We start from the raw sequence: 15184 nt of genomic DNA on the forward strand, positions 1-15184 counted from the left end.
TTAAAATTTTTTTCGAACAAAATTTTTTTGAATTATTCTAATGGCATTAGAGCTTTGGAACAAAACCAATGATGGAACTGAACGTAAAGAATTTAAACATACGTGCATGGTGACAAAGTGCATGCACTATAATATAGTGAGAAGTGGAGCTAGAGGCATTGCCTTAATCTGTTATATAAGTTGACCCACATAGCAGACAAATCAAGTGTGGGAGTGTTGCACGGATTTAGTGCATCGGTAAGGAGGGCCTCCCAAATATACATAATGCTCCTGTTATCACAATGCCTGAGCATCACCACCTGGTCCCACAGCGGGGTGTGTTGGTGCTGCAACACCATTCTTGCTAGCTCGGTATCACACTTGCCTGCCCTGATAGAATGCTGGTGTTCAGAAATGTGACAAGCCAACATTCTGGTTGTTGCTCCAATGTATTGGGTGTGAATACCAGATATTGTATTTTCTAATGGGATAGAGTAAACCCCAGACCTCTCTAGTAAGGAAGCAGCATCCCTGTCATTGCACAGTAGCCTCCTAAGATTTGGCCACGGAAAGACTGGTAGAAAAAGCACGTGTTGCCTAAAAATTCAGCAAACACAGATAGTGACTCAGCCACAGAATGGTAATGCAGGATGGACTATCGTGCATTCCGCAGACTTACATAGACAAACAAAGCATACTGTATCTTAGAGGCTGTCCATAAATTACATTCACATTTTTCTTGAAATTTTTACTCCCCCTCCTCCATTATCCCAGTTTGTTCAAGTTTCCATAACCCCCTCCCCTCTTCAGACGTCCAACAAAACTCAACCTCCCTCAAAATCTCTATCATTTTATGAATAATTAAATGTATAAACTGTGTAAAATTTAATGAAATAAAATGGATGTCATTGAAGTTTAAAAGAAAAAATAAATAAAAATAAAAAATAAAAAGAATGAGATGTGCATTGGGAAAGTTTTATGGCCACCCAATAAGAATTGTACTTGGTACTTGATTGGGATTTGAATCTACATTCTAGTAACTGTGAGTAGTCAGTCCATATTCATCCTAGTGACTCAAGATGAGTCACTAGGATGAATATGGGCTGACTGCATTAAGGCAGATGAATGGTTCAATAACTTGCTGTTAGAGTAACTACAGCAGATTTGATATCAACATGATGACATGCCACTTATTTCCAAGCAGATGTGCCTCAGTGATTCACAAAGCAGTTTGATAATTGATGGACAGGACAATATGGTCCTGTTCTACGGCCATCCTGTTCCTAGATTTGACCTTGCTTAATTTCTTCTGTGGAATCACCTAAAATTATCAATATATGATGCATGTCCAGCAGCATTGCATGATTTTGGAGAGCTGCAGAAACAAATGTGAGAGCATTTTAGGATGATATTGTTGTGACTAATATATACTAAGGTATATTATGTCTATATGAGGGGTAGAAAAATTAGGACTTCACAAGATAATCATTAGGAAATTGGCAACACATTTATTTATATACACCACAGGAATCAGTTACTCAACACTATGAAGTACAAGGATTAGAAACCACGCTTAATTGATTAACAAATTTTAAGGTCCCTCTGACAATCAAACTGATATAAGACATGAAAGTGAATATAGAAATCTACACTATTTACAGGATCAAACGACATGTGTATCTCAGTCCTCCTGGCTCAGAACAGGAGACCTTTCTAGTTATCAATCTTCTCTTTCTTAGAATGTCGTATATAGCCACTACGTGCTCTTAAACAAAACCCAATTATATTAAAATAACAGTTTTTGTAATTCCCATTCATGTATATTTTTTAACTATCTCGGCTTTACCGTTGATACTCCATGATTAGTATTCAATGGATTTGGATTACCTTTACGAAGAGCAAACCGACTAGTTTGATTATTCAACTGATGATAACTCGAATTCACTTAAAGTCTGTCCGAACATGCTAAAGCGCAAGAGAAAAAGATGTCTTTTCAGGTCGTACATTCACCTTTTATAATTCCCCCATCCGGGGAGTTTTTTAGTCACGATATAAAGTTAGCCAATCGGCAATGTGTAGCCACATGACCCGATATATGATGAAATGTGACAAAACAAAACACACGCGTGATACAAACAAAAACCCAACATGGATAATGGAACACAAATACATATAAAATCACAAAACAGGATAAAAATTATTTACAAATAGTCACATAGCACTACAATATGCTACATATCACCTATAATGCCACTGAAGACAGTTGTTTTGAATATGTACTATAACAAAATAAAGCTACAGAGTAACTGTTTTTGTATTCACATAAGGAATGTTGGTTTTTATACTTTACAGTCAGATAATCTTTGTAGGTTATGCTAAATCTTAAAAAATGATTCCTTTCTATTATCCTTGCACTTGTGAGAGATGGGAAAATTTATGTATTGCTTTGGAACTACCATGCAATTTACACACATTTATTTTTTGAATGAGTTGGCTTTTTTCATGTAAACATTTCAGTGGAACTAATGCACCATGATTATACTTATGAAATACTGGAAAGATCTCTTTTGTGCCTAGATAAGTGTTAAACTGTATAGGGTTAAAGTTTACCCTGTATAGTTTAACATGTACAGTTAACTCTGTATAATTATTAACAAAATATTTAAATTTTACAAACTGATAAAATATTAATATTTCATTATTTAGTTTTATTAGTCATTGATCATTTACTTCCATTAAATTTGTTAAATGATGTTTCTTATTAACTTTCAAATTCATACATCAACATTACATAAATTTGGAATTTATTTGCTAATTTTTTCTTAATAATTTATAAATAATATACAAGCTTACATATTATATTGCAATATTAAAAACCATGATAAATCTGTTTATACTGGAATAAAATATAAACATTCAACAGATATGATACATATATTAACTTAATCAAATTTATTAAATTATGTACAAATATAACTGTGAAAATTATCAAAATAATTTACTGAGTTAGAAAATGATTCTGAATAGTTAGAATAAGATGTCCTAATCATTATTACATAAAATAATTGGAATTGAAATGTATCACTTCATTCTACTACATTTCAATCAGCATTTTATAGGAGGAATTATATATAATTAAAATAAAAATACTAAGAATATGAAATTTTGTTAAACTATGTGACTGATTGAAAGACTAAGAAATAATTCAGGCAATAAATAAAATTTGAAATTTTCATTTCATAAGAATGATTGAAGAGGAAAACAATTCTTAATTTTCTGATTCTTTAACAGATTATGCATAACATGTTTAAGAATAATGATAACAGAAATTTATAAATATTGAAATTTCACAAATTTAAGAATTATTTAATTATTTTTAAATAATAATAAATTAAAGTTATAATTTATAAAGTTTAAATATAAATAACTTTACAGTTATAATAAATATACAATAATTTAAAGTTTTAAACAATTATTTTTTATATAGGGATATTTAGGACCTATAACATGTGTTGAAATAGCTAAATTAGAAGATTTTATTGTTGCATCAGGAACAAAGGATGGTCGTATCTTTTGTCATAAAATAGGAACAGATCATTCAATACAAAAGGTATTAAAATTTTTTTATGTAGTATTTTATTTATCAAAAAAGAAACAAAACAGATTATTATACAGTGATAATATATTTATTTTAAATATAAGACTACATAAAAATTGACAACTTTTCAATTCTTCTTATGTTTCTTAAATTACTTTAGTTTAAATAGTTATTATTTTCAGGAAAATTTTGCCAATTACATTTACTTTCTGCTAGATTAATATAATTGTTTAAAAAGTGTTAATCAAAATTAATATTGTTTTTCTTTTCTTAAAACTACTTGAAATTGAGTGTAGACACTTTGAATGTCTGAACAATTTAAAGACAAGAAAATTGGAAAACTTAAGACTTTAATATAAATTATTTCAGAAAATAGAAAAGAGATTTTTAATAATACTTATCTGTGAATTAGTATTATTAGATATGTTTTATTGTACATATACCCTAATACAATAAAGTTTATTTGATTGATTGATTGATTATTGTACATGTATATTCATTTCAGATTTGCTCAATTGTAATTTAGAAAACTATACATTTAAATAAAATATTACAAATAAAGATAATCACAAAATAATTGTAATTTTTTTATTGTCCTTTATAATATATATCTGTAGCTGCAAATTACATAAAGAAGGCTGTTTGTTTTGTGATTATTTTCATTTGTAATATTTTGAAAAATATTTAATCCTGGATTATTAAAAATTTTGAATTTTTAAAGTATGTTTAAATAATGCAGTTTTAAAGCAGTATGGAATTATCACAACTGTCATTCAGTTTCAAATATAACATTTAATAAAAAAAATATAAGCAGAAGTGTTTCAGTCTTCAACTATCACATTAATTTATATTACTTCATTTTAAAGTAGTGAAGGAAAAATATTTGGATGCATTAGAAATACTAATATCTACATAACCAATAATTTAATTTAGAAAATATTGGCATCATTTATATTTATATAAGAATAGTGAATATCTTTATAACTAATATGCAAGAAATTTTGATGAAAGTAAAATAACCATCATGCAAAGTAAATAAGAGACTAGTTACATTTATTGAAAGAATGCAAATATCAATTCAAGATTATTGGTATGTTTCTAGTTAACTGTGTTCAGTGTAAATGTAATGGTGATGACAAATAATCATCCAATGAAATTGAAGAATACAAAAATATCAACATGACAATATAGATATCTTAGACAAATCTGTAAAAGAATGAGAATGCAAACAAATTGTATTCTTTTTCTTTTTGTATAACCATATGATTACAAAGTATAATGAACAGTGAATATGTATCAAATTTTGTTTTTTTATTAAACAAAACAGTTTCTAACCTATGAAATGTTTAAGGAAACATTCAACAATGAAGCTATGGATAGATTTAAATATTTCATTTCTCTGTTCAAAAAACCAGATAAACTTAAGTTGAAGATAATTGTGGTGATTTCCTATAACCGTGAACGAGTCAAAAACAGGGCGAGGCAAAGGCAACAAGAACATTTATTAACTCACATACATCCGACTTGGATCTTACACAAAAAGGACGCCTCCTATCGTGAACAATTGACAAACGGAAGTGTACATTGACCAGACAATAAACAAAGACTTAGCTTGTATATACATAACTCGATCCCGAGCGGTTCTTTGACGGTCGGACACACAAAATAAGCGGATAGCGACTGACTAAGGCGTGGTTTACAATGACTAATATGATTAACCTTAACAATAATGTTATCTATTATCAAACATTTGAATAGAAGAAACTGTTGAAAAAATAGTTATTTTTTCAGGCCATTTACAAAAATTAATCTTTTTTACAGAATTTCTAGATATAGTTTAGTTAAAATACATCAATAGGAATTAAAGATTTGATCATGCAATGAAGTGTAACAAAGTTTTTATTCTGATTGCATAATAATAATCAAACATTCAAGTAGATTAGTATGTCAGGATTATGTTATTGATGGTTTTAATAAGGATAAAAACTGGATTTATGGTTTTCAATAATCTTGCATTTAAAAAGCATTTAAACAATTTGAAAAATTAAGTTTGAAACTTAGATTATCCAGATTTCCAAATTATGAAACTTATCTTAGTGCTATATCTTAATCTAGTCATAATACATTTAGAAATTTAGTATATTTAGTAAAGTCATAATCATAATTTTTTTTTTTCATAATTTTAGTAAAGTTTATAATCTTAGACTAAATTTCCAAAAAGTTAAGCAATTTCATAGTCATAATGAAATTAACAATACTGGTAATTTAAGATACAACTTTTCTATTATAAAATTTTACTAAACCTTTATTTTATTGTATATCTAATGAATTTTTTCCTGTTTTTTATATTAAAAAATAGTAATTTTTTTAGACTTTTGTTGTTAGAGGTATTCATAAAGAATCCATTAATACTCTAGTGTGGAGTCAAAATGCAGAGAAATTGTTTAGTGGTGATAATGGTGGATGTGTTGTTTGCACTTTAATGAACTATGATGAGGTAAGAGCTTTTAATAGAATATCAATGAAATTTTCATTTCATAATTTAATATTAATTCATAAAATATAGGTGGTGATTAATTTTCAAAATGTTTTTCCATTGTATAGATTATCTATAATTAAAGTATACCACTTTAGACCATTCTAGAGACAAAACTATTAGAGATGAATCAGTAAAATTTTTTATGCATATTTATCTTGACATTAGAAAACTATGAACAGAGTTTAAAAAATAGTTACAATTTTTGCCACTACAGGTCTCTCTAACAGTGTCACTGTTGCAGCTGTTTTAAAGAAACTGTTCAACATGCTTTGAATCATTCTCAGTCACTTATTGCAATTGAATTATCATATTAACAACAGCTAAGTGCATCATGTCAGGACTAATGAGACTCATTTCCCTTTCAACCTGTTTTTTTTCTTTGATAAATCTACAATTCCATGTTTATAAACCACGCTTTTCAAATATTTTCATAACCAGAAATCACAAGATGTGATGTCTGGTGAATGAGTAGGACATTGTATTGGAAAAGACTGACTGATCACTCTTTCATTGCCAAATGCATCAGATAGTATGTCTTTCACAGTGATTGTGATTTGGGATCTTGCATCATCTTGCATAAACATGATGTTAGTTGAACATCCTCTCTGTTGTAGTTTAGGGATGAAAAAAGTTTGGCTGACTGTGAGTGGATAGATCAATGTTGTTATGTGATGCTGCTGGTTGATAGTGGTACCATTACAGGTCCCTTCCTAGCAGCAAAAATTGTAACTGTGTTTTGAAACTCTGTTCATAATTTTTTCATGTTGAGATAAATATGCATAAAAAATTTTTTTGATCTGTCTCTAATGTGGTATCCACAAGTTTCCAGAACATGTTTTTGACTTCTGCCACATAAGGCATATGTCTTGACTGCCATTAAGTTACTGCTAGTTGTTAGTGTAGGCCTGCAACTTTTAGTTTTTCATTGGCGACATGCCTTATAAAACCAGTTCAGGTAGATATTGTGGCAATGATTGGCTGCCATTATAGCCAGAGAGTTCTTTATAAATGGCTTGAAGCTGTATGCGATGTACTGTACATGAAAACATGATTCATCAAGATTGTTCGTGTATTTAACTGTTCCTATTACATTCATTTCCACATGATGAAAATTTAAGAACAGAATGGGTAATGAAACTGCATGGACAATCCAGATAGATAAATAAATTTGCCATCATTAGATGCACAAGTCCATACAGAATGATTATTTACAGATAGGGTTTGTTAAGGTTCTACATTTGTATTAAGGACACAAATGTTTTATGATAATTTATTAATTAAAATCTCACCTACTTTATCACTTGAAAAATAATTACAGTATAACCTCCAAATAGCAGACACTCTTGGGACCAAGAAGTTTGTCTGCTATTTAGAGGTGTCCACTTTTAGAAGGTACAATACATGCTGGTGGCTATATTGTATTTTAACACAATCATCATATAGTGAAGAACACAGTGGATTACAAAAACATCAAATTTGCAGTAGAAATGTGAATATACCAAAAAGTATAAATAGGATGTATAATTAAAATGTATATACTGTATATTATTTATCTTTTCAGATGTAAAAATCTCATTTTAATTGAATTCTAGATAGCGAACAGATTGGACAGGACACTTTAAATGGAATGTAAAAATTATGACAAAACATAAATTATTAATTCATCAAAAATGATGTGGTCGAAGTAACAAAAAAGAAAAATGAAACTTGTTTTGAACAGAAAGGTGGACAAAGGTCAGTTTAGCTGGTGAGAGTTTGAATGTCAAGTGATAAAGGCGATTTGCTAGCCATTTCAAGGGGTGGTAAAAGTATTTGGTATTCTTACACTTATAATGTTATTGTGATCTGAGTAAATTGATATAGTGATTTGTGTACTTTGTAGTTATCAAGTAGTATTTTTTTGAACATTTTTGCTTTTTGCAATAAATGATTTATTAAAAATTACATCTTAGCCACCACAAAGTTGTTAAGATCATAAATGATGTCATAAATGCAAGAATATCTAATATCTTCCCATACTTTAAAGTGGCCGGTAAATTGTCTTTGTAATACAACCTTTAAACTTTCATCACATAAATCCTTTTGTCATAATCATTTTAAGTTTCTTTTCATTCTTTTGGTTCTTGTTGAATGAATGAATAATTTAGGAAAAGTTTTTGGTTTCTTGGTATCGTAAGCTTAATTCCAACAATAACACCAAGTTTAATAAGATTAATATGTATGACAATAAGCGATGATTGACAACTTAACCAGATTAGCCTTCTCTAACAGATAAAGAATATTGTTTAGTTTTTTACAACCTGCTCTTTTTCCCTATTACTATTTTCAGTCAATCTTTATTCAACATCTACAGTCAAAATTTGTCGTTTGAAAGAGTATTTGAACCGATTCTTTGTTTTCATTTTAAAATATTTTGTATGTGATTAATTGTTTCAGAATATTGAAGGCAGTACATTACATTTTTGTAAGGTTGGTTGTGGATGCAGCATCTGTTATTTAGAAGTAAATATGTGAGGCCCTGGGCTGGGATGAAAAACATTCTTTTAACCAAAAATTGAAACAAAAAATGAATCTTAATTAATTTAATTAATTAATTAGATTAATTAATTAAAATTAAGGGATTTAAATTATAAAGGAAAAGGGAAAAAATAAAATTATTTTAATATTAAAACCATGTGAAAAAAGGAGAAAAATTAGTAAATTAAATTATTTATAAGACAAGATGAACAAAAAGGGGAATGTTAGTTAAGGTACAAGGTTCGTTCAACACCAAATGAAAGACAGTGTCGAATTGTATTAATAAACAATCGTCTTCTTTGGGAACTGATCTGGTCCAATTTCACCTGATAACAGAGAAAGACCAATCCGGGACCAAGAAACGGGATTAATAACCAATAAAGTGATGATTTGCAAGACGAAAAGATATTTAAGCCCAGGCTACAAGGACGCTTCATTCTTTACTGTGGCATCCCTTGTTGGGGTGCTTCCCACAAGGTTCTATCTTCGTCCTTTAATGATGTATCCTCCAAAAGTTATAGACCTTTGTCGAGAGAAACTTTGGACATTCCAATCTGCATTCATTGGACATTGTTTCCTGTTTGACAACTAGAATTAGAATGCAACATCTGGTCAGCAAATGGAAACCAGATTTTCCTTTTCTTTGAAAACTATGTGCCAAAGTATACAAGGACTTAAACCTGTTGTGACTATGAACTTTTTGTACATTAAATTGTCTAATAAACAGGTTGTGTTGTTTGTAAATGAGGCATTGATCTCTGACTCAACCGCTCCCACATGATGTTGACTGTTACTGCTCGGCAGTCCAGACGGCATGGAGACAATAATGATATATCTCATATGTCATTAGTTTGTTGTTTTGAAATCTTCTCCCTCTTGGTCCTCTCACAAATATGATAGATGTTTTATTTGAAGGGTCTGGGGATTGTAAAAGTGTCTATTAAATAGAGGTGTCTGCTATTTGGGAGTGTCTATTAATGGAGGTTTCACTGTATAATAGTCAAGACCCCTGTAATTAAGCATTTCTTGGTAATCATAGGTTTTATTTTTAAGTATTAAATTAAGTATTCAATATTTAAAATTTATTTTGTATACTAGTACATTCTATATATTAACAGGACTTATTATACTGGAAAATTATGGATGCAGATATTTAGTCTTACAGATCAGAAATAATGTTCTTTATTTAGTTCACCTGAACACATACACTTTACACTACACACATACACAGGTGAACTAAATAAAGAACATTATTTCTGATCTGTAAGACTAAATATCTGCATCCATAATTTTCCAGTATAATAAGTCCTGTTAATATATAGAATGTACTAGTATACAAAATAAATTTTAAATAGAGTTAGAAAGGACAAAAAGGCATAATAATTAAGTATTCAATAGTATAAAGCTGCATATTCCAAAAGTGACCATTCTCTTATGTCATTATTCCACAGTTTTATAGTAGTAATTGGTGAAAATGACTGTCCATATTAAAATAAATTAGAAAATACAAGTTTGTAGAAACTATGCAAAAATCTGAAAATTTTGCAAAGAATTGCATTTGCAATTCTATGATATTCCGTGAATATTTTGGACTACTTTATAAATTAAATGGCAATATAAATATTTCCTGATAGACAATAACAGTGAATTTAGAAATAAAATTTTAGAAGTGAATTTTGCCAATTATTAGAGAGGTTGCAGCCAATGTTTTCAATGGCTGTCTGAATGTCTGACATTCAGCGCTGCCTTCCTGTAAGTCTAGAAGTTTGACAATGCTGCTTGGAAAGTCAGTGGAATCATGCTTGACATTCCAAATGCCATTATCAAACTTCTAGACTTACAGGAAGGCGGCGCTGAACATCTGAGGTACATTTTTTGCATTGAAAATGTTGGCCACAACCTTTCTATTATCTAGGAAAAAATAGGATTTAAGTTTTCATAATTTTTCTTTAAATTTTAATTAATTTTAAAAGATATTTTCTCACTATGTATTTAGCACATTTTTTCTTTACATTAGAGAAAATTTAAACTTGTGTAAAAACATTTCAAAATCAGTACTTTCTTTATGATTTTAAAATATAATAACCCTTACATTTTACTAATAAAGTGGGTGTTATAAATGAATTTGTATTAGTCATTTCAAAATCAATTATATTGTCAATTCTATAGTTTTGCAGTACCTTAATTAATGGCAGCATGATAGTGGGTCTGCAGTATGGAAAAATACATGAACCTTCTCTGGAAACTTGTGGATACTTTAATTACAGAACCCTATATTTAGTTAAAATGTTCACTAATGAATGAATCTTAATATATTTTGGAATGAAATATACTGAATTCAAGAATGATGTTATATTTATTCTTGCATTCTTGCATAGTTTTTTGATTTAAATTATTACCATATTTTTGCAGAATGATTGGCATGCTGAAAACCTGGGGTTACTGGCATGCTGCAACTAAAATATAAAATTAATCAGATCAAACAAAACTAGTTGTTAATTAAATGTTAAAGAAAACATTCTTCCGAATACAATAAAATAATAACATTGTAAGTTGACTGACTTAAAATCAGGAAGAAGAGTTTTCATTTACAAGACAATAAAACAATTAATGACTTGTTGACATTATTATTAGTAGTAGTAGTTAGTCAGTGTGGGCTACACTGACTAGTTACCCTAACCTTAAAAATAAACCTTCCTTTCAAATTTCACAGAAAGCTGATGTTAATTGATGTAAGCTGAGATAATTTAAAACAAATTTCTTAAATTTAATGTTTATTTTTGCATTTTTGAACCAAATAACAATAAAATACACATAAAAAAGCACTTTTGGAATTACAAGAGTATTTTACATCATTAAAAATTAGACAAAATGAAAAAATTAAACATATAATTGTAGTTTTTGATGTAATACTGACAGTTTTGCTAAAATGAATAAAAACACTTTTGTTTTTATGTGACATAACTCAGTCGATTTTTTAATTAATGCACTCTTTAGAGAGGAATCTATAACCTCACTTAAACTGGCATGTTGGCATTCCCCCAGGATAAACCATACAAGCATGCTAGCTTTTACCATATGTAAATATTTGATTTCTTGGTTCCCAGATAGACTGGCATGCCAGTCATTCTGCAAAAATACAGTACAAGTTGAAACTTACTATGTATTCTATTTTTAAATTTGATTTCAATAGAACACTTTAAATTTAAAAATATAATTAAAACAATGGTTTGTGTTAGCTAATTAATTTTAACATATTTTATTAATCTGTATAATAAAGTAAAGTAAAAACTATTTCAAAATATGATGCATAATTGATTTTCTTCTCTGTCAGAATCTTTTTTATGAAATGACATTAAAACTGTATCAGTAACTGGGATAAATATAATGATGAAGTAAGGCATAACTATTGTGTAAAATAGAGTATCTTTCTTGTTTCTGGAATAAACAGTTTTGAACAAGTTATATTTAAATTTATTTTATATGTTGTGCATCATTATATTTTTTATTCATAAGACACTAGTTTTTAATTATTAAATTATTGATTTCTTTGATTAGATTATTAGTGGGAAAATTTCAGATTTATACTGTAATATTGTAATACTACAATATTATAAATATCATTTTATAAGAAATAAAATATTTTATAGGTTGATATATCATCATCATATTTGCTAATTGAAGAGAATTATTCAGTAATTCAACTTGCATATTCCTACTGCAGGCTTTTAATAGGAACCACTGAACGATGCTTATTTTTTAATCCAGCTTCAAATAATGAAATTCAACAAATTGGAAAGCAAAATCGTAAAAGGTATAAAGTATCTATTATTATTATTATTAGGAACTTTGCATAGGATGATTTTCAAGTAGAGAGTTTTGATTTCTAAAAGCTGGCAACTGTGAATAATTCACAGAAAAATTAAAAGATTAGTGCTGCAATTTCTGAAAACTTTAGACAATATTTAAACTGTTATTTGTTTTTAAGGATTGTGAAGGTGACTGCTGTTTCTGCATAGGTGCCTCTCTAGTGAATTTGTTCATTCTCATAGACGATGATTGTGTTCTGAACTGCCTTTCTAATTTTCTTTTCATTACTTCTAATTGTTAAGAGATTTGATTTATTTTAGCATTGAGTGCAGATTCCTTAGAAGAATGGGTATGTTCTGATCTTGTCAAGTAATCCTCAGACACTTCCTCTGTACTGGTGACAGAATTTTGCATTTTACCAACTAACTGTTCAATTATTTCTTCTTCTTCTGATACCTATTTTGAATGCCTGTGAAAATGTTTTTGGGTCAGGTTACATCACATTTTGTTTTATTCACTCATTTAGACCATGTAAAAACTGAACACAAAGCTTCTCATCTAGCTGTTTCTGCTGACACCAGTTTATATGCATGTGTTTTTGTTCAGATTTTTCTGTATGCTCAGTTGTCATTGTGCTAGCTAGAGTCTGTAGTCTGACTGCAAACTCTTGAACCTGTTCTTCCTGTTTCTGCACATATGTGAAATTTTTGAATGTAGATTTCTATCAGACATCTGATAGTTTTGATAAAAATATTCAATTCAATTCAATTCTTTATTGTATGAACCTTAGTTCATTACAATGGGGTTATAGTATTACATAAAAACTGAAGTTAGTACAATTTAACAAATCAATATAATAGCTTAGTTCTACATAATAAAACACAATAATAATCTTTTTTTTTCATATTATGTAAATCTGAAATTAATGAAATTTAACAAATTAATTAAATAGCTTAGTACAGGATAATGCAAAATAAAATACACTAAAATAATCATTTTTAGAAAAACACGATAAATTAATTATATCTTTTCCAGGATTTAAATCTTGTCAAATTCTTTTTCCTATTTGTTTCAAATTTGATGCAGTGAAGGAACACGTTTCCAAGTTTCATACATTTGCAAACTACAGTTACTGTAAATTCTCTCAGGGCCTATTATTAATATAGTGTTATACATCATAATATAATTTTGACTACATCTCAGCTGTAGAATTAATTGCTTTACATGATAATTTATGTCCATAGACAAATAATCCTCACACATATAAGTTGTTTTAAAAATACAATATAATTAAAATGCTTGTTCTTTTCCAACAAAGACCAATCTTCTTGTATGTTCTGTTTGCAATACACTTATAATTGTTTGATAACTTTTGATCAAATGAGGATCTTGGTACAACCATAGAAATGAGAAACCATGTCGATCTAACAGATTTTTCAGTACCAATGTCCAGTTATATATATATAATTATTCATCATTAAAAATAATTTATACAGTTTGTTATATGCTACTTTAACATAACTGTTATCATGTAGTTTCGATAGTCTAATCCAAAAAGAAACTATTGCTTTTAATGTTAATACCAATATTCTATATTTAATATTAATACCAATTTTTGGGGTCATACACATTGCCTTTTTTATTTATTGGAATAATTGAAGATTTAATCCATTTTGCCATGAAAGTAGAATTGCTTTTAATAGAGTTAAAAACTTTCAATGTTGTAAGAAGAAAATTTTCTAAAAAACACTTTAAATATTCTGTTCTAATAAAATCAATTCCAGGTGAGGTGATAGAAATATAAAGAACTATTACTAATATAAAAGCCGTTCTCTGTTTGAATTCCTTATAACTCTGGCAATTTTTGTCCAATCCAGATGAAATTTTGGTTATATTCTTTTTATGTTCTCATGGAAAGTATATGCTACTTTTTTTGCAAAAATATTAGCTACAGAATAAATGTTTTATTGATTTTGGATCAGTAATTGCACTTACAATGCAGTGACATCTGTGACAACGTGCTGTGATGTTCATGCTTGACGAGGGAATTTCCCTTAAATTGCATTTTAAAATATTTTGGCAAATGGTATTTTAAACATACTTCATTAAATTTAAAATTTAAAAAAAGATAGCCTCATCATGTCACTTCACAACAAACTTTTAAAAATCTTTTCATAGTGACTACGTGACATTGTTACTTTCAATTGGATAATAGAATCTAATAAGCAATAACATTTAGAAAGTGTTATTGCTCATCTAACTAACATATATACAATTTATCTTTGTTTTATCAACATGGAATTAAGAAATAGCTTTATCAAGGGCTGCAGAAACAGCATCACAATGTCAATTATCAAACAATATTAAGGTGTCTGTTACTAAAGGAAGACAGCAAGGAAATATTTTAAAAAACAACAGTGTGTTTACTCAATGTAGTGTATAAAGTAATTTTATTAAGAAAGATTTTAATATTATTTTAAAGGCCTAAATCTGTGTGTGTGTGTGTAAGTGAATTTTCTATAACTCCTATTTTTTTTATCCACTTTAGTTGAAATTTTGTTTTGTTGCTTTTTATGATACAACAGATAGTATAAACTACTAAATTTGCAGAAATATTAACAACCCTTGAATTTCTTGAAATCTTTACTCTTCTCAATTCTTCAATCTCTACTTTCTCATAAAAAGTATTCTGTCATTCTTGACTGGGGAATTTCTAATAAAATTTGAAAATATTCCAGTTA

At 28.6% G+C, this 15184-nt stretch overlaps 1 protein-coding gene across 2 annotated transcripts in view; it reads left to right on the plus strand.

Annotated features, from left to right (window-relative positions):
• The window catches only part of LOC136983558 (tectonin beta-propeller repeat-containing protein 2), a 78936-nt gene that overhangs the window by 8662 nt on the left and 55090 nt on the right, over positions 1-15184 (plus strand). The window contains exons 3-5 of one of the 2 annotated variants that reach the window (XM_067280336.1): positions 3467-3589; positions 5949-6074; positions 12284-12447. In XM_067280336.1, coding sequence (XP_067136437.1) covers positions 3467-3589; positions 5949-6074; positions 12284-12447 — 413 coding nt within the window. Of the gene's footprint in view, positions 1-3466; positions 3590-5948; positions 6075-12283; positions 12448-15184 lie in introns of those variants that run through there. The other variant, XM_067280337.1, reaches the window with a different exon arrangement.

The sequence above is a fragment of the Centruroides vittatus genome, unplaced genomic scaffold (assembly GCF_030686945.1).
Source record: "Centruroides vittatus isolate TY-2023 unplaced genomic scaffold, ASM3068694v2 contig_883, whole genome shotgun sequence".
In the NCBI taxonomy this organism is placed as follows: Eukaryota; Metazoa; Arthropoda; class Arachnida; order Scorpiones; family Buthidae; genus Centruroides; species Centruroides vittatus.